Below are 19,824 nucleotides of genomic sequence, written 5' to 3'. Positions count from 1 at the left end.
GGGAAGGTTTTTGTTTCTGGAGAAGACTTTAAGTATGGGGTGTGATGTGACCTTGAGCATCTCCTTTCTCATATCTTCAACAACACTTGAGCCGAAGTGGAGTTTAGGGGAGGTGAGGCTCCCCCACTTTCCTCCCATCCAAGCACTCAGTAACTGAGGCTGGTAGGAGGAAAGGAAGCATCAGAGGCGATTTCCACATTTTGCATGACGCGCTTCATAAAAATCAGTTTTTAGGACAGGGTGCGCTAGAATAGGTCAGGGGTTCAGTTTGTGGGGTCACTGGCTGCCCCTTGGAACTGGGGCTGTGGAGTCCCAGGGATTGGGCATCTTCAGGGCTAGAACTGTGTGGTCCCAGGCAAATCCAGAGAGTTGGGCCTTACCCTTTGGGGAAAGTTTATGGAAGTATCGTAAGACTTTCTTTTTGGATTAAAATATTTCCTAAGATTTCCCTTCTTCTTTTCCTTGTCTTCAGTGGAAGAAATTTGGATATTTGATCCAGGCTCTCTTGCTGCTCCAAAACTGTTAGAAACATGAATCAGAATTGAGCCTCTTGTTCCCAACTCCTAGGGATCGATACGGGGAATGTGAGCGTTCCCTTTTCCAGGATGATGCCCGAGTGTGATGGCTTGTGAGGTTGTGCTCCTGGTTCTCCTCGTGGCATTTATTTTACTCTTTGGCTACCTGGGGTCCAATTCTGACCTTGAGTCCAGAGCTGGCCCATTCGGGGTAGGACAGTGTGTATCACTCAGTGGCGGAGGTTGGGGGTAAAGGAGACTCCTTTCAGATTCTCTGATAGCGGCTCTGCCCTGCCGTGTCGGTTACCTGCTGCTGGATCCTGCCTGCTTCTTTCTGTAGAGGGAGAGATCCTGGAAAGAGTGGTTTAGGGTCACCCCTGCATCGTGTTACTACTTGACTGTGTCCTGTGTTCACCAGCAAGCCTGAGGGCGTGTAGGCTGTGGCGCATGCCTCCCGTGCAGCATGAGTAGAGAATTTCCCACTAACCCTGCTGCACTGTACCCAGCTTTATTGAGGCATTTCGTGCTCTCAGGAAAGCCAGCTGAGGTACCATGAGAACTTGACCAGGCTTCTTAAGGACAGTTCAGTGCTTTTGTCTCCAGCCTGGTAGATTTAAAGTTGGATTAGCTGACTCTCTGGCTCTGTTATCAGGAAACACAAGGTTGTGTAATGAATCTTGCCTGTCAGTCTTATAATTCTCTAGAGTATACTGAGGGTGGTATTAGACTATGTTTCAGGGATTCTAAGAAACTTTAAACTTAATATCATGGAAATACCTTCAGAGGTTTTTCCCATATGTGTAGTGAGCACCAGCTATGTGCCCAACATAGTGCCAAGCGCTGGGTAGAGCCCATCTGGCTCGTGCCCACAGGAAGCTCACTTTCAGGAGCTGGTACTCAAGTCCCACCTGCTGCCTTGCCAAGGTTAGCTCTGGGGACAGGTGACTGACTCCAGAGACCCCCCCTCCGTCCCCAGTCAGGTACCACTAGCTGCTAAGGAAACATCTCAGGCTGCTTGCTGGTGCCAAGGTGAAAACCATTAGCAGGTTCTCCTGCAGCAGTGACTATGGCCACTCCAACCCTGCCCAAGTCAGCCTTTTCTTCTTTCCATGGTACTTACCACCCTACAATGTGCCATGTGATTTATTTATTATAGTGCTCCTGACTCTCAGCCAGAGCACATGCCCCAGCGGGCAGGCATCTGTGTGTGAGGTTGTCTTGGGTGACCCGTGGACCTCGGCCCTCAGAGAACACTAGTCGGGGGGCTTATGACTGTGCTGTGTTGACTGCATAGCAGGTTACATGCCAGGTGATCGATGGGTGGGCCTCAGATGTGGTCTGCCGGCTGCTGCACTGGGCTGCCTGGCAGGCCTGCTGCTGGCCCAGAGGACAGCATTGAGTGCCTTGGGCCGAGCGCTGTGGGGTGCATAGGAGTCAGGAAGGAGCAGGTGGAGACAAGATGCTTAGGACACACCTTTAGACACAATTTCAGATAATGTGACAACAAAATTTGATAGAGTAAGGCTGAGGTTAGTAGCCGAGCTGCAAAAGAAAGCAGATTTAACATGTCCAAAACGAAAGCATACTCGTGTCTACAGTGGAAGACGGTAGTGCCAGCACGTCTGAGGGGAGCTGTGGGTGTGGGCGGGGCACATGGCGGGTGTATTAAATGCATCAGCTTGCTGCGGATTTATCGTAGAGAAGAGACTGGATAGCTGTTAACGCCTCGTGACCTCTGTGTGTGTACAGGAGAAGTACTGTTATATATGCCCTGATATAGTCAAGGAATTTGCCAAGTATGATGTGGATCCCCGAAAGTGGATCAAGCAGTACACGGGCATCAATGCAGTCAACCAGAAGAAGTTCATTATCGATGTTGGCTACGAAAGGTTCCTGGGACCTGAAATATTCTTTCACCCAGAGGTAAGAAGATGCTTGCATTTTGAGAGTGCTGAGTATGGCATGTGTGGAGCGATACTGCCACCTCGTGGCACAAAGATCAGTTCCCAGAAGTCGCTGAGCAGGCTGGCACCTGTGTGCACACCACTTTGCGCTGCAAGCTCCTAGCCCCGTGTGGCCTGTCTGTCTGAGTAATTGTTTCAGTTTGCCTCTCCATAGCCTTGGCCATCTGTTTAATAGCTAACGATGTATCACACCACAGTGGCTAGGAAGAAGTTCTAAGAGCCATAGAAGGTAATGGAATCGAAATCAATCTCACACTAATATGAAAACAATTCATCTCAGGTACTGAAGAAAAGTTGCCTCCCTACCGAAGTGGGATAACGTACAGCTTTTTCATCTTTTGTGATCGCCCTTCTGAATCCCAATTTTTAGCTCAGGCTGCAAGTTAGTTAAAAGCTTCCGTCTGAAGACTAGCTCTTCCATCAGTTAGATAGTTTTTAAGAATTACAGGCATCATCATTTAGATTAGTAGTGCATGAAGAATTACTACTTTTACAGAAGCAGGAGTGAGGAGGTGGCATTTTAAGGTTTAAATAAAATTCATTTTATTTGTATTCTGGAATACTTTCCTACCTAATTGAGTATATATTCAATAGGTAGGTTATAAAACTGCTGCCTACTTTCAGATGTGGATGTGACTACTTTGTGTAGGGAAATGGAACAAAATATATACCTTACTTAACCTAAAAATGTCACACTCATGCCCTTGGTGTTGATTTAAAATAGACGTAAACCTGACTGTCCAGGGAACAGCTGGTGAGCAGCTGGGTGTTACCTCCTCCTTTCCCAGACTGTTGCACATTAAAGTTCTCCTTGACCTTTAAAACATATTTCAAATGTAATGTAATTGGATCATTTATACTTTAGCTTATGGAATTTAATCTAAGGCTGTCTACTTGGTCCATGATTGTTATGTTAATTGCTTTATTTTAAATACCCCCGCGTCTGCCCCCCTGTCTTCTAGCCCAGGCTTACAATGGTCTTTCATGGACGATGTTTTTTCTTATATCCTGGTTAATTTCTGCATAATATTAATATTCCTAAGTAATATGCCCATTATATACTCATGTGTTTCTCACTGTGTATCATATCCGTCAGGCACACACTTTTCACAGTTTCTTATTTGCATAAATCACTGTGTATTTATAATTCTGGTTGGTGCATCTTTGCTACTGTTTGATATTTTGCCTTCGCGAAACTCACACATTTCATCTCGTGAGCATACACATGTTACCATGCATACATAGTTCACCTGGGACTCATTTGACATAGGTTCTTTCCAATGTGAAGTTTTTTTAAAGGTACAGTAATGCTGCATTTGTTAAAGTTACTTTTTTTAAGAAGAGTTTTTGTTTTGTCCTATTTAGAGAAATTTCAATGTTTCTTTTATACTTACGTAAAATTTAGTTTGCCAACCCAGATTTTATGGAATCCATCTCGGATGTTGTTGATGAAGTAATACAGAACTGTCCCATTGATGTTCGTCGTCCGCTGTATAAGGTATAAGCTGCTTGGGTAAGGTTCTTTGATTTCATTCCAGAATTAAAGGAATATCATTCTTAGACTAGATTATTAATATCAAATGCCAACATTCCTATTTCACCCCTTGTTTGATAGGATGTGTTAAAGGCCAGTGTAATAGTAAAATCATCCTGGAGTGGGGATAATCATAAATGTTTGGAAGTATGATCATAAATGTATGGAAGTAGTTAACTAGAGATAATTTAATTTAAATATTCTGGTATCTTTTTTTCTTATGTGGCCAGCTGTATTTGAAGTTGGACTATTTTAACCATACTTACAATTGAAAGATACAAGTGATACTTCCTCTGCATGGATTCCATTGGTCTCATTCCATGCATATTTAGGTTCAGTGCCAAATGTGGTATTTTCAGAAAGAAGTCAGAGCTTGAAATGAAACAATCAAACAGAAAATGCTCATGTAATATTCTTTTCAACATTTTCTGATGCAGGGAATTTTAAAACTTGAAATGAGAAAAAGCTAGTCCATGTAGTTACAGGACAAAAGGAAATATTGCTGGGAGCCAGATACTGAGAACAGAAAGTAATGGTCAGCCTTCCTTCATCTTTAGTTACCCTCTGCCTGAGTGAATCATGCTGTCAGCAGTCAGCCTCAGGACTTCGTCTTAACCTTATGCAAACTCAGGTGTCTCAGTTTTAAAGAGGAGAGAATCAGGCTCAGTAAAGAGGGTTTAATAAACTTTGTTTCATTTATGCAATGAACTTCTATGCAGACTTTCAAAAGAACAGGGTAAATCAGTATAAATGCAAGTGAAAAATGTCTACAGCGTATATTATTAAGTGAAACAGTAAGCTGTAAGCTGTAAGGTTTATTTACAGTATTGTTTCATTTTATGTAAAAATATAGTCACTAGAATGATACATGTCAAACTCTTAAATATCTTTGGGGTGGGAGATGAGTAACATTTACTTTCTCTTTGTGTTTTAAAATTGAAACTTTATAGTTAGGAAATGTTATTTTTATATTGGAAAACATTTTCCTATATAGATAGCTTTTAATGGGTGAAAATAAATTACAATTCTGTTTTCACTTGTTGTGTATCCTTAAACACTTGTGTCCTCCAGTAAAATGCATAAGGGAAGCTGAAGACAAGCTAAGCATAGTCAGGTGTTCCCAGATTCCCAAACGGCCCTGGAATTCCCCTCCAGTGAAACGGATGAAGGTTAGAAATGACAGAAACCACTCACTTTTTTTGGTTCACCCCACATATTAAAACAGAAGAGCAAGCCGAGTCTGAGCAAGTGACCTTTCTGCCATCGCTTGTGCAGTGCTGAGCTGTTTGAAGTAAAGTGACCATTTCTGAGTAAAAAAAAAAAAATCCAGGGGTACTGAGGTTAGTAAAGTAGTGTGTGTGTGTGTGTGTGTGTGTGTGTGTGTGTGTGTGCTCCCCACCTCTTAAGTCTTAATAGTAGCTGTGTCTTCCTGTCCACGACAGCAGGGAGCACGCATGTGCCCTTTCGTCTTCGTGTCACCCTAACATAACAGTTAGGGATTGCTCATGAGACGGAGAGGCTTCTTGTTTGACAGTTTGCCTCACGGTCAGTAGACGTACGGGGTTCTTGACCTTGAGCTGGCCCTGGAGACTGGAGACTGCCCCTTACGAGATGAGACGCTGATGGGAAAGAGGCACAAGGGGCAGCTGGTCTTGCCCCCACGCCTGCCCCGGTGCCCGGGCCAGGGGATAGATCCCTTAACCGCCGATGGGAGCTGGTGACACAGAATAAGCCAGCAGTCTCTGTTGCTTGGAGAAGATGAGAATCACCTTTTTCTATGTGACATGCTTAGGTCACCTGCAAGAGCCACCCTCCTCTCTTCCTGGGTAGGGGTCCGCTCCTTCCTGTCTGACCGTCCCCTGTAGGGCCGTTTCCAGTCTTGGAATTGTTAAGCCATCGGTAACAATGTGCTAAATAGTAAAGCACATCACATGTATCAACCCTGAACTCAGGAAGCATCGAAAACTCTGAGAAAACCTGTGACGCACTATGGAGATGCGCACGCATGTGTGGGGGCAGTGTGTCAGCTCTGCGGTGCATGTAAAATCACGTGGGGCTGCGACATCCAAACGTGGGAGACTGTCACTAGGATTAAAGTGAGGAGAGAATGTGACTTTATAAATAGGGGAGGAAAAAAGCGTCTTGGGGCTGGGGATGAGAAGGGGCTTTCGCAGAGGCTGCTGCGGCTCGCCTCCTCTCCGGCTCGGGACATCTGGGCTCAGACTTCTCTCTTTCCTAGACACTTTGGGAGACTGCTCTGTAGCCCTGCACGCACACCACCGGTGCTCCCTGTTTGTCTCCCAAGTTGGTGGTAGTCTCCCAGTCACCTAATGGGAGTGCTAGGCTGTTCCGATCAGCGGCACGGTGGTCAGATGCCAGTGACACCTGGTGTTACCCAGTATCTTCAGGGGCGGGGGCACTGGAGGGAAAAACATTGCTTTAAAGCCATTCTTCTGTGGGTGTGTGGTAGTGTAGGCAAGAGGTGTTGGTCATCTGCTGTCCTGGGCGCTGGTGGACGTGGACCTCTGCAGACTCCTGTGGCTTGTCGGCTGGAGGAGGTGAGCACAGAGTCCAGTGTAGGAGGTCAGGGATGATGGGATGAAGAAGCCAGAGTGGAAGGGTGGTTTGGGTAAGGGTCCGGAAAGGCAGGTGACAAATACAATGGCGGTGACCCAGTCAGGTGCATTTCCCAGTGTATTTTGAAAGTTTCAGATTTTTGTCAGCTCTATGCTCAGGAAGTTGGGGAAAGTGATTGAACTTCTCAATGTAGTTTTTAAAATGGTAGGAAATTTCAAGTTTGCTTTTTTTGTGGTTAATTGCTTTCCAGGTGTTCATTATCATGCAGAAACCATCTTGAGCTTCACTTCTGAATAGATTTCACTTCAAGAAATCTGTTACTCAGACTTTGAAACTTACAAGATCATTTCATAAATAGCTAAATTTTTTTATGAGTGTTCATGTGTGTCAAAGGAGCAGATCGTGAGGGCGTTGCTCCTCCTGTGCCCATTTCCCGGAGGAGGCGGACGGGGGCGGGGACTTGGTGTTTAATCCTCACAGACATCTGTGGAGGCTGACAATATTCTCCTCCTCACAGAGGAGAGAAGGAGTCTTGAGACAGGTTAAGTGGTTGGTAAGATCATTTAGCTGCCAGGTTTTGAGTCCATCCCATTTCCCATATCTTTGAAAACTCATGCTTTTTCCACCAAATCAAAGTTACGTGAAAGGCAGGAGGAAGATGCTTCTGCAGAGGGAAAAAACCCTGCCCCGGCCCCTTCACCACTAGGGGGATCGTCTCCTCTCTCGTGTTTGGAAGTGTCTTAGCTTGGCCCTGGTCACCAGGCTTGTGCTGAGGAAATCCTGCGCTCTGACCAGCTAGGCGTCCCTGTGTGGGCCTCTGTATGTCACTGAAGCCTCGCAAGTGCTTTAGAGTTCAGGTGGGCTGAAGGGGAGGCCTGGATGTGCAGCATGGACTGTTTCTCCTTTTTCATGTGGCAAAGATAACCTTTGTATACCCCGTGGGGAAAGGAGAGACATAAAAAGGATTGGCTGCCCCCCTTTGCCACCTTTGTAAGATTTCAGAGTGGACTAGAATGTGTCATGGGGAAAATTACCCCTGAAATCTGTGTGCTTAACAGCAAAGGCTTCCTGTTTGCTCCTGGATCCTAGCTGGTGTGGGGCCTCCCTACTGGGACACCGTCTCATTGGTCATGTCTGTAGGGAGAGCAGCTGGCAGGCCACCTTGGCTCTCTCCTGTGGGCCATTGCGTGGTGCACGGCCCACCTCCCCGCCAGGCACTGGAACATGGGGAGGGTGCTGGAGTGTCTGCTGGGCACCAGTGCCTCTGCAGGCCATCACAAAAGGGACTAGTTTCCAAAGTGGGGTTTGATGAGGAAACTGAAGTATAATATTAAGGCCCAGAATTGCCCTTTTCTGTGCACTAACCTGGCAGGAAATGGCTGTTGAGGTGACATTTCCCCTGGTGATTTTAGACCAGGCTTTGGCCAACTTTATCTGCAAAGGGCCAGGTGGTAAATATTTTTGGCTTTGCTGGTCCTTCCATCTGTGTTGCTTTTAGTCAATTCTGCCAAAGCATTCGAAGGCAATGTGAGTGACCAGGAGTGGCTGGTTCATAGGAACTCCTTGTGAAAAGAGACAGCCTGTTGTAGACATTTCAGAAATTACTTATGGAAGCTCAGTTCTGGCATTTTCCTGTTCCAGGTCTTGTCCGACTGTGCGTGTAAAGGTGAGGCGTCTGTGCGCCAGCTGCCCGGTGCCGCCCTTCAGGGAGAGGCTGTGGGAGAGTGGCTGTCGGGCTCCTTTTGCTTCAAGGATTTGTGGCTCCTGCCAGCAAAGGGCAGAGCTGCAGACTGGTCACCAGCGCTCTGCTGACTTTGTGTCCAGAAGCTGCCGCCCCTTTTCCCAGACGGGCTCTCTCTGTGTGCGGTCAGGAGGGGCGGCCCCGGGGCTGGCATCTTGGGCATGTGGCTTCATTGTTCAAATTCATCCTATTCTTTTGTTCTGCTTGCGTGACACCTCCTAAGTATGAATGTGAACTTGCCATGGCAAGAGGCTTCCACCTGCAACTTCTGCGTTTAGGAAATGCACAGAGTATGGCTTTGTGGGTGTGAGAAAATATTCCTAAAACACTCTTCTAGTTACAGGACATATTATTACTTCTGCAGAACAAGCGGCAGTCTTGCTCGAGAGAGAGAAGCATTTAAATGTCTTTAAGAAGCACATTTCCTTGTTGGTCTTACGACTTTGTCATTCCTTCTCTGTTACCAATGTTTCTTCCTACTTGCTGGGCCCGGCTCTTTTTCTTTTCTTCTTCACAGTGTTGAGGTTTGTTGAGGGCATGGGTGTCTACAGGGGAGCCCCAGCTGCCTGGGGGTAAGGCCTGGCATCTACCTGGAGGGACCCGTCAAGCAGCCAGAGATGGGATCTCCACAACCTGGTTCACTTGAAATTGTGCCACTCAGCTCCACCCTGGCCAAAGCCTTTGGGCCGGACCGTGCGGAGTAGCAGGGGTGGCTGTAGTAGGGCTTGCCTTTGTGATCAGAGTGGCCCCCGAGGTCAGCGTCTTTCCACACTTCTCACATTTCAGGCAAGGCTGATGCCAGTCCTTCCCCAGGGAGGTCACCTGCTCAGCTTGGGTCTTAGCCTGCCCCTGAGTGGGCCCCACGGGTGCTCTTTGGGTAGGAAGGGGTACCTTCAGGTCCCCTCTGTGCATCCAGCCAGACGCTCCTCTGGGCCCACTCTTGTCAGTAGCCCACGCACCTGACGTGGGCTTAACGAGTACTCAGACCAGTAAGGAAATGGGAAGCGTGCCCATCCCCAGAGAAAGTCAGCTGAGAAGGGGAAACAGTACATCTGCTGAGCCCTGCTGGGCGCTAGGCCAGGTAAGCTGCCCCTCCAGGAGCGCAGGGGCTGGGTTCCGGGCCTCCCAGAGCCACCGCGTGCTGTCCCTCCAGCTCCTGCCACCTTACCCGGGCAGCTGTGGTGGCCGAATCAGCCAGAGTGGAGCCCAGAGGCCAGCGGAAGGTGCCCTGAGGGTCTGCTTTTTGGCTTCAGAGGAAGTAGTCTTCCCTTTACCCAGACCCATAGGGCCAGGACTTACATTTCCCAGACTCATTCTCAATAGCTGTTAGTGGAGTTTCTTATGATGAACAAGCAGGAGGGGGCTTACCCCAGGCTCCCCTGAAAACACCCGAGGCCTTTCTAGTCCTTGAGGTGACACCGTGCGCAGGCTGCCAGAGGAGAGCTGGAGGCAGTGGGAGAATGAGACTAAAAGAAGCCGTTGGAAATTTAGCATGTTTAAAAAAGAGCAATTTTTTTTAGATGAAAGTGGTTGTGGGGAAGTTGGGGTTCCTATGGCCAGGATCCTCACTGAACTTAAACCACCTGATGATGTAATTGTCCTGTTGCTGGGCTGCTGCTTCCACACCGTAGACAATAAGCTATTATTGCGCTGTATAGAGAGCTCGGCCCAGGGCTCTGGGCAGAGGCAGAGATGCTAGCGCTCCACCTACCGCTGGAGAACAAGCCGGGTAATAAACCCTTTCACCCCAAGAACATTTTGCTGTTGATTTCTTTGGTCACACTGAATCCATAGCGAACTTGCCTGGGGCTGGAATCCATTGGCAAGACAGTGGTCATAATCTAATTTTCATTTCAGTGTGGTCTGCAGGTAGGGATGGTACCTGTATGTGCTCCGGCCTCTGATCAGCCTTGGAACACGGCAGGGGCGAGGCCTGGAGGGCACTGTGAGAGACCGGGCTTGGAAGGCCTGTGGGTTCCCAGTGCCAAGGCCTTATGGGGAGCAGGTGCTGCTTAAAACAAGAAGGTTCAGCCCTGGCTGCCCGTGGGCCTCATCCCAGGAACATCAAAATACACAGGTGTCTGGGCCCCACCCCGAAGGGTCTGATAAATTTGGGCTGGGCCTGGGTATTGGATTTGAAAAGCTGCTCAGGTGACTCCAACGTGCTGTGAGTTGGGACCCCCTGGCTCCCACCGGGACTGGCCAGTGTTTATGGCTGTCATGCTTTAGTGGAGGGCAACGCTGGTCCCAAGTTGCCTTGTATGCAACTGGATGCCGTCCATCTCTGAATTCTGTTTGTCTGAATGTCTACTAAATACAAGACCCAGTCGTTGCTGACTTAGAGGATTAAGTATGCATGAGAGATGGTTCTTGTCTTCAAGAGCTTACAAAAAACCTAAAAATAATACCGAAATGTTCTAATGGGAAGCACTATAAGCTAAATGTCATTAAGGTGAATCATGCAAATTATGGTAATTGAGAGAAGGGGCAGATTGCATTTAATTAGAGGGGCTCAAGACAGGCTTGAAAAGATGGCTTTTGAGCTGAGCCTGAGGGCCTGACCTGCGGAGACATCCGGGTGGCGGGAGCTTCACGAGCACAGAAGCAGCCGGAGAGCAGGGCAGAAGTTTCAGCAGTCCTGTTAGGGTGAAGCCTAAGGTTGTAATGGAGCTGGTGGGAACAGTCTAGGAGGGAAGGTGGGGCCAGGGATAGAATACTTGGAGGCCTGCGCATCAGCAGGGGTTTGGGAGCTGTTACAAGTTCTCGTTCATTGTTTGTCAAGCAGATGTGAGTATATTTTGATACAGCTTGACTAGTGATTTTTCTGCAACAAATTGCTTGCCTGGGTATATACATTATAATTATGTTAATGTCTTAAATCAGAAAAGCATGTTGCAAAGGAAATGAGTTATATGTATTGTCTTTTATTGATGATGAATGAGTTCAAATAAATTTAATATTTGAGAGAAAAATACCTATTTTAATATATCATTAGTTTTTTCCAGCCCTTTTCAAAATAGGCCTTTTATTCAGATGACATCTTGGTAGAAGTCTGACATGTGAACAGAGGAGAAGATAGCTGCTCTGCGTGGGGCAGGCCAGTGGACAGAGAAGATCCCAAGAGTTCTGCTCGTTTCAGGCCTGGCCCCACACTCGGATCCCCCAGAGCTCTTGGTCGATGCTTCCGGCTAGTTGATGCCAGTGTCCAGAATTGGCATCACCTCTGTATTACTGGGGAGGGAATGTTGACTTGCCAAGTTGAGAACAGCTTCAAGAAACTCGTAATGAGAGTCTTGAGGGAATTGGTGATGATGTTCCTCTGTTTTGACAATGTATAAATAAATGTTCATTGAGACCTGTGGAGGGCCAGGCCTCACTAGGCTCCGAGGACACACGGGCAGACAGAGCGTTCACGCTGAGGTCTCAGGCCTCCGCTGAGGGCAGCGAGCTCTGGAAACGCAGGGGGAGGCATCCCCCAGACCAGGGTGGGGAAGAACCCCTGATCAGTGATGTCTGAGCCGGGCGTCTCCCATGTATTTTTTTGTAGGGAGGGAAATGTTCCACACCTGTCATTTAATGCAGTCGCCACTAACCACATGTGACAGTTGAGTCCTTGAAATGCAGCCCTGTGTGACTGAGGAACAGCACTGAAAATTTCGTTTGCTTTAAACTGCAATGGCTGTATGTGGTTAATGGCTGCCTCATGGGACAGCTCACAGTTGCTCTGAGCCCTGCAGGCGGTTGTCACTTCCTGGTCAGAGCAGGTAATGCAGCTCCGGAGGGGAGGGTATTCCAGTTGGTAGAAACAGTCTGTTTGCAGGACAGGGGTGCAGGAGAGTAGAACATTTGTGGATCTGGAGAGAACTCAGCATCCTTGGACCTAATATTTGAAAATGTGATGGGCATGGAGCCTGGGATGGGTGCAGGGGCCAGAGTATGTGGGGCCCACAGGAGAGGGGACGTGAGCTACATGTACTGCACCCCGCCCCTCGTCAAAGGGAGGTGCACATGCCCACGAGGGCTCTGGGTGCAGGTAGGTTTTCTCTTGAGGGCACTGATGGTCTTTGCAGGTGACATAATCCAGTTTAGGAGTTAGAATAAGTGCTTGAGCTGCCCCTGAGGGAATGGCTTGGTGCCAGGCCTTTGGTGAGGAGGAGCATGTGTGTCCTGGGGAAGTGACAGCAGGTGTGGAGGAAGGTGCTTGGAGGGAGAGGGGCTCTGAGGTATCTGATGATGTTTTGGTGAGGCAGGGAAAGGTTCAGACTTCTTACTTGTACATCTAGGAGGATGGGGCTGCCACTTAAGAGGATACACAGGAGAAGGGGAGCCTGCTGGGCCTGCGTGGGTGAGTGCCAGCTTGTGATCCTGAGTTGGACACCTGGGCTGGAGGTTTAGGAAGACCCGGGTCAGACTCTGAGGGCCATCGGTGAGCTGAAACAGAGAACAGGTCTGTGAGTGGCTGTCGCCGGGAGAGCATGCAGGCAAGAGGGTGGGACCTGCGTGGGGCACGTGGGGCCAGGTGATGTTAAGGGACAGCAGACACGGGATACCAAAGAGACCGAGTCAGTCAACGATCTCCAGAGAAACAACCAGTGGGATATAGCTCTGTTCTCTCCCTGCGTGAGATTGATTTTAAGGGCTCGGCCTGGAGCTGCAAGTCCAGGTTTCCCAGGGCAGGCTGACAGGCTGGAGGCTCAGGTGGACTGGATGCTGCAGTCGTAGGCAGGATGCCTTCTGCTCTGGGAACCCTCTGCTTTTGCTTCAGGGTCTTCAGCAGTTTGGCTGAGGCCCATACACATTGAGGAGGGTACTCGTTCCTAATGTTGACCCCATCTATAGATTACCTTCCCCGCAGTACCTCGATTAGTGTTTGATCACATCATTGGGTGCTGTAGCCTGCCAGCCGATACATAAAATCAACCACCACAGAGGCCCAGGAGTAGTGGAAAAAAGAGAAAAAAAACCCCTGGAAGCCAAGGGAAGACAGCCTTCATCGGCCCTGTCAGGTGACGCCAGGTGGTCACACAAGATGAGTGCGGGTGGAGAAGTGGCCGTGGGTCCTCTGTGAGGAGGCGGGCGGACGCCAAATGACAGCTTTTGAAGGACCAAGAGGAGCCACGAGGGAGAGGGAAGACGTGTGTATTGGAGGCGTTTGTCATTAGCTGTTACAGCCCCTGTAATCTGGCTGTTCAAAGCCTGCCCTGGAATTTAGTGTCTTTCCTCTAGGCACTGGGGGGCATCTGGCAGCTCACATTTTAGAGGTAGGTTTGTTCAGAGGTTGCTGGGGTACAGTCTTTGGGTTCTGTTAGGAAGTAAAGAAGCTCTTGTCCCTAAAGGAACAGGCTTTCAAAGAACCCGGTGTAGGGGGAGTTACCACTAGCTGCTGACGGAGGTGTGGCTTAGCGTGCAGGGAGCCTCAGGGTGCAGGCTTCTCCGTGAGCGCTTTGTCGCCTGCGTCAGCCCACGAGGCGGTCACAGTTACACAAGATGGCAGTAGGTGGCGCTGTGGGTCTGTCAGACCGGGTTAGAAGCAGGATTCATGCCTCTAGCACCAAAAATACTTGGTATTTCAGGGATGGGACGTTTTGTTATTTTTAATGTCATATTAGGTATTAATTAAATGAAATTACTATTAATATAGACTTTAAGTCTTTTCTTACTTAAATTTCAGGTGACAGGCTCTGCAGTGTTTTTAATGTTATGCATTATGGTACCTTTTACTGGCATAAGGATAGGACCTTTCCACTTGCAGAGGTAATTTACAGTGAGAATTTTCTTTGCCATTATGAGGTAAACATTTGTGCAGCAAAGTGAGGTGCTATTAGAATTGTTGAGGGCTGCTGAAAGCTCCAGTCAGCGCAGGGACCTTAAACAGGTGGCACGGTCAGACCTAGTGAAGGGCGTGCTGCGTAGATTAGGGTTCGTAGCCACTCAGCAGGGTGGGGGACTGCATTGCAGAAACAGTTTTAGTCTAGTAAACATAGACTCTGCAGATGAGCACAGGTTATTTCCAACTTGACATGTATTTAGAAAATTTGAGAGCTGCCAGAATCTTCAGTAAAACAGAAGTTACTCCGTTGCACTCTCTGCTTGTCAGTGATTACTGTCTTTCTCATCCATTTTGTTTTGAACTATAAATAGGTAGATATATTGTGCTCTCCCACTGTTTTGTGTTCTGCATGTTAATTAGCACTGTGTTGTGAGTTGCCAGCCCCTGGGCTAAGTGAATGGCAGCCTCAGAGTTGTGCAGAGCGTTAAATATCACTCGCCCTCCAATGGCTCCAGACTTGACACATAGAGCCCAGGCCTGTATGTTCTCCCCTCTCCACTGGGATATCTGGTGGACCCTCAGGCTTCGTAGACCTTGAGCCCAGCCCTGGATCTTTCCCTACAAGGCCGTTCCACCTGTAATTAATGGCAGTTCTACCCTTTCAGTTAGTTTTTATGCTAAAAACTTTGGAAATTGTCTTCCTGACTCCTTTTTTTCCCTCATGCTGCATGTCAACCCTGTCAGCAAATTCTGTTGGCTTCATTCTTAAAATACATCTAGAAGCTAAACTTTTCTCCCTACCAGATCTGCTGCTGTCCCAGTTCTAGCCACTCTCATTTTTGCTATACTATAATAGCAATCTTAGCTGGTCCCCTTGATTCCACCTTCAGTCTCAAGGCAGTGGCTGGAGAGGTCCTGTCAGCATCTCGGTCAGGTCGGGCCCCGTGGTAAAAACGCCTGGAGCCTCCACAGCCAGGCGGGGCTGCTTGGCCAGGGATCCAGCCTTGTGTTTGGAACTCAGCCTGCTCCTGTCTGCCTCACTGCCCCGCGGCCTCCTCACATCCCCTCTTGCGTTTCGCAAGCACACCAAGCATGCCTCTGTTGCAGGGCCTTCGTACCCACTGCTCCTTTGCCAGGAAAATTCCTCCAGGTATCTGCCTGACTCACTCCCGCAGTGCCTTCAATCCTCACTCAGATGTCGTCCTCTGGTGGGGCTTCCTGGCCAGCCCGTGTCACGGCGCAGCCCCGCCCAGCCCTCCCTCTCCGTTTGCTCTCTCTTGGTTTGGTGTTTCCCCCGCAGACTTAACCGTCTTCCAATGTGCTGTGGATTTCACTCACTTATGTTTGTGGTCTGTGTCTCCCCCGTTTTTGGCAGGTTAGGTTCAGAGCTGACACCAGTTCTGGCGCACGGCAGGTGCTCAGTAAACGTTGCCGAGTGCACGACCAAGAATACGGCTGCTTCGTGAACTCAGAGGTGGCTCTCACTGCAGACACACAGGCAGGGGGCGGGTGCGGGTGTGGCTGGATATGGGGAGATGATGGGCAAGGCCCTTCCTGGCACAGGTGATGCCCTGTGGGACAGGCAGCGTCTGACAGACTGCGGCTTGGGGGGCCGGGGGTCTGACCAGGGAGAGGGTGGGGGTGTGGACTGGGGTGAGATTAGAAGGGCCTTGTTGTGCTGTCTCAAGGAGTTTGGGTTTAATTAAGACCATATGTAAAATCTTAGTGAAAAAAAGTATTTTGAAAGGTAGGCTTAGCAAATATTTGTTAAGCTGTTAAAATAAATGAACATAGAGTTCAAAATCTTACTTTAAGAGGCATGTTGACCTGTGCTTTATAAACAGTGAAATTAAGTGGTGGTGTATACTGTTTTTTTCATTCCTTTGGAAATGGCATTAGGTGAATAAGGCATTTAAAATGCCTTCTCTCTGCTGGGTTTTTGGCTGAGAGCTTTTTTTTTTTGCAAACTCTTATGTTGTGATCATCTGCTTCATAAGTCTGTTTCTTTTCTGTAAGTAAGGGGTTTGATTTTAGAGTATTAAAATGTTATCATTTGTGATATCTTGTATAAAGACTTCCTTAGAAGAATATTCACATATTCTTCCATGTGGAAATTAAGAATACTGTTAGGCTAAATATTCGTATTTCTGAGGTGGAGAATCATTAAAATATGAACTGTTGCTTTACTTTGAAAGGAGTTGGAAAGAAAGAATATATTAATTGGTAATTTTACATATTTCTCTTTTTTTTGTTCTTTTTTTTTTCACCCTAGTCTGAAAGTAAAACAAGCTTAGGTAAATATAAACCAAAGTGGATGATGCCTGTAAGCCAGGTTTAAACTGTCAGGACAGCTCTGAACAGCCACTTGGGTGGAAAATAGTTAAGTTTTGCATTTCAGTGCTGTAAAACCCTAGTTAGGAAACCAGTCTTATTAGCATGAGCCAGTTACCCTTGGAGAAGGGGTGCTAAGAAAAAGTCAAGTATGCTCCCTCCCCACACCTCACTTCTCCTGGGGCACCTCTTAAGTGTTTTATCTCATCAAGAAACCAGCTGAACACATTTTGGGCCTGAAAGGCAGACTCTCAGCCATGCCACTTCTCAGGGAAAACTGGGTGGCATGTTGGTACCTGTCATACTGGAATGGTTTGTGGTGAGCACAGTGGAGGGGTTCAGGGTGGGCTTTGCTCTGTCTGCTCTGCAAGTCACTCTTGTTTTCTCCAGCACAGGAATAGCGTGCGGGTGAGGGCGAGGGGCCACCAGACTGTGCGGGGAGGCTCTGGCTCCTCTCCTTTGTATGAAGGAACTTTTCCACTTAAAAGTTTTTGACTGGGGAGAGGGAAATGTACATTTTTGTAGTCGATGGTTGAGATCATGTAACTCTGGGGGTAAATATGTTCCTAGTCTGGGGCAAATTACCTTTGAAGCCAAAATCAATCAAAGGGAGAAATACAGTGGGAGAAACCCGTTTATTGCTTACAAGCAGTTGTCCACTTCTGCTTGCCTGTGTCTCTCGCAACCCGGCTCCAAAAAGGGACCCCCCCCCCCCAGCCCGCCCCAAGCCTCTCTGGTCCAGATACGCCCTTGCATCCCCTAGGAGATGGACTACTCTCCACCCCTTGGAAACACCTATTGATATGGAGATGCACTAAGGCCAGGTGAGAGATTCTGGAAATGTTGCAATTTTACGCACAGATGAGAAAGTTGTTACTTGGTTAGCTATGGTAGGACTTAAGTTTTGATTTCCTGTTTGTAATGTACAACCTGGTTGGTGACTGTAAGAATTTGTTCATTCCTTTCCCCCCAGAGGTACTTTAAAAGTAGTGCTTCCTGTAATTCCCACTGCTGTGGATGTAGTGATTTTTACAGCTTGTTTTTTGCTATATTAGGAGATGGTGATCATTTTACCTCGATTGGCCCCAGGGAAGGACTCCATTTAACCACGTAGATGTTATTATATTATGTACTGGGCGCCAAAGCTGCATTGATGGTGGATGGTGGTCTCATGATAACAGGCTTGTAATCAAATCTTACAGTACATTGGGAGGAGGGTTGATACAACATCTAGAGGTTGTGGAAGCTGTCCTTTGGGAACAGTTAAAGGGAACAATGCTGTGTGACCTGAGAAGAGCGGATTTCTTGGGGAGCGGCAGAAGACTGGTGTGGTGGAGGAGGGGAGTAAAACTGGCCACTGGAGTAGCAATTCTAGCTCCAGGGGGGCGGAGCACTCTCCTCCTGAGGCCTGGCCAGCAGGGTGGGGCTGGGGGCAGTGCCTGCAGGCTAGGGTGCTGCCCTGCAGGGTGGGAGTCCCTGCTGAGTCCTGTCAGGTCCCTGTCCACTGCGTGGGTGTTGTGTGGGCGTAGCTTCAGGGGGAAGCATAGCTTCAGGGGGAAGCGTCTTCCCAGCCTGGGGCGAATAAACCGGTATGACTGAAATCAGTCCAAGGAAAGGCTAGACTGGAGGTGGGCTGGTAGGTCTGAGCATCGGTTTTGATGGAAGCCCTCAGAACCTCTGCCTACATGGCTTTTGCGTTTTTTGGGACTTAAGAGGTAGAGAGCAGTGTTATGTTGGGTTCTGAAATGGGTAGACTGGCTTCCCTGAGGACCCACCCTCCCCGCCGGCAGTGGTTGCACAATGCCTGTCACACCTCAGGGAATCAGGTGCTTCTGGATTGCCTGACAGCAGCCCTCAGGGTGATTGGCCTAATCAGGGCGACTTACCATACTTCCCCACTAGCTGCAAGACCTATGCAGAGCTTCAACAGGTGTTAACGGGAGTTGAGCATGAAAAACACTATCTAGAATATGGACCCCCAGGGCACCGATGAGGAGTTGTTCACTGTAGGAATGAGAAATCTGGTGCTGCATATAGCTCCTCCATCTCTCTCTGTCCCTAGTGACTATTCTTGCCCCACACATAGGGCAGCCCATAAGTGAGGCTACTCTAGCAGACGTGGGGGAGGTTGAAACAATAAGAGCACGGAAGGAAGTACGGGCTATGACTGGAAGGAGAGGTGCAAAGGGCCCCGTGAAGGTCTCGAGGACCTAGATGTGGGTTGATTCGATAAAGGCTGGGATAGTGAAAGAAAATCTTGATGGGCAGCCCAGTAAGATCTTGTTAGAACTGTGGCACCAATTAAAGCCAAAGTAGCAGTTCCAGTTGCTGAGGTGCAGGACACGGAAGCGGGAGACGAAGCCCCATGTCCAGCCTGTGTCCTTGAAGGATTTCCTGGGGGACAGTACTCAGGATCCGCCTGGGCTCCTGCCCCCACAGGAAGGTGATTGGGTGTTGCAGTTTGACTGAGGAGGGAGGCCAAGGCCCCCCACCTTGGGGGATGTAGAGGGGACTGGAGGCCACATGCAGAATTAGCAATTCATTGGTCCCCTGTTAAGTACAACATGTCCCGGCACTGGTGGACACAGGAGCTGAATATTCTTTCATTTATGGCAACCCTGAGCAGGTTCCTGGGATCCCTGTGGTGATAGATGGCTATGGGAGTTGAGGCACTGGAAATACTGCAGTTTACCCACAGTGGCTTTGGCTGGTTGTGGGATCTCACTGAGTCTTAATATCTTTATAGCCAAATGTGGTGATAATGGTACCTGCTTCCTGCTGTTTTGGGAAAATACATGAGTTGATATGCAGACATGCCCCTGTAGTGTCAGGCAGAGAGTACTATTACTTCATCTGTTAAATCACTGTCAGTGGGGTCCTGGTAGCATCTGCATCCAGGGCCAGGTCACCAGAATGTTCAGCACCCACGGAGGCCTTCAGCTGACTTTTCTATTTTTCAAGTTCTTTAGGATTTTTCATGGTTTCCTTTGCCACTGCCTCTGGGATGGTTGTACGCCCAGGGTTGGCTGCAGAGCAGTGACCCTCGTCTTGGCTGCTGCACAGGTACCTCTGGTCTCACTGTTAACACTGGAGAAGGGCGTCTTGGTCTTGTGCTGTTGACATTTGGGCCCCATGATGCTCTCCTGTGGGAGCTGGGCCCTGTGCGGGGTTTGGCAGCATGTCTGCGTCTACCCATAGCTGCTGACAGTCAGACATCTCCAGACGTTGCTGAGTGCCCTTGTCGGACAGAATCATCCCTGGGTGAGGGCTGGTGCCCTAGGGGGGAACACGAGGGGGTTTCCCAGGGCAGAGGACCTTACCCAGGATGAGGAGCTTTCCTGTCTGTCCTTCTGGAATTACTTGCTGGAATCCTTTTCCCTTTCCTTTCCTCA

At 48.6% G+C, this 19,824-nt stretch overlaps 1 protein-coding gene across 16 annotated transcripts in view; it reads left to right on the top strand.

Annotated features, from left to right (window-relative positions):
* The window catches only part of ACTR3B (actin related protein 3B), an 86,435-nt gene that overhangs the window by 54,362 nt on the left and 12,249 nt on the right, over positions 1-19,824 (top strand). For 13 of the 16 annotated variants that reach the window (XM_073238165.1, XM_073238164.1, XM_073238175.1 and 10 more), the window contains 2 exons: positions 2,265-2,438; positions 3,885-3,977. The exons of 2 other annotated variants lie outside the window; for them this stretch is intronic. In XM_073238165.1, the coding sequence (XP_073094266.1) occupies positions 2,265-2,438; positions 3,885-3,977 (267 nt within the window). The remainder of the gene's footprint in view (positions 1-2,264; positions 2,439-3,884; positions 3,978-19,824) is intronic. One more of the 16 variants, XM_073238162.1, reaches the window with a different exon arrangement.

This window comes from Manis javanica, chromosome 6, assembly GCF_040802235.1.
Source record: "Manis javanica isolate MJ-LG chromosome 6, MJ_LKY, whole genome shotgun sequence".
Lineage (NCBI taxonomy): Eukaryota > Metazoa > Chordata > Mammalia > Pholidota > Manidae > Manis > Manis javanica.
Note: the sequence above shows the minus strand (reverse complement) of the source record. Positions and strands in the feature narration are given on the sequence as shown.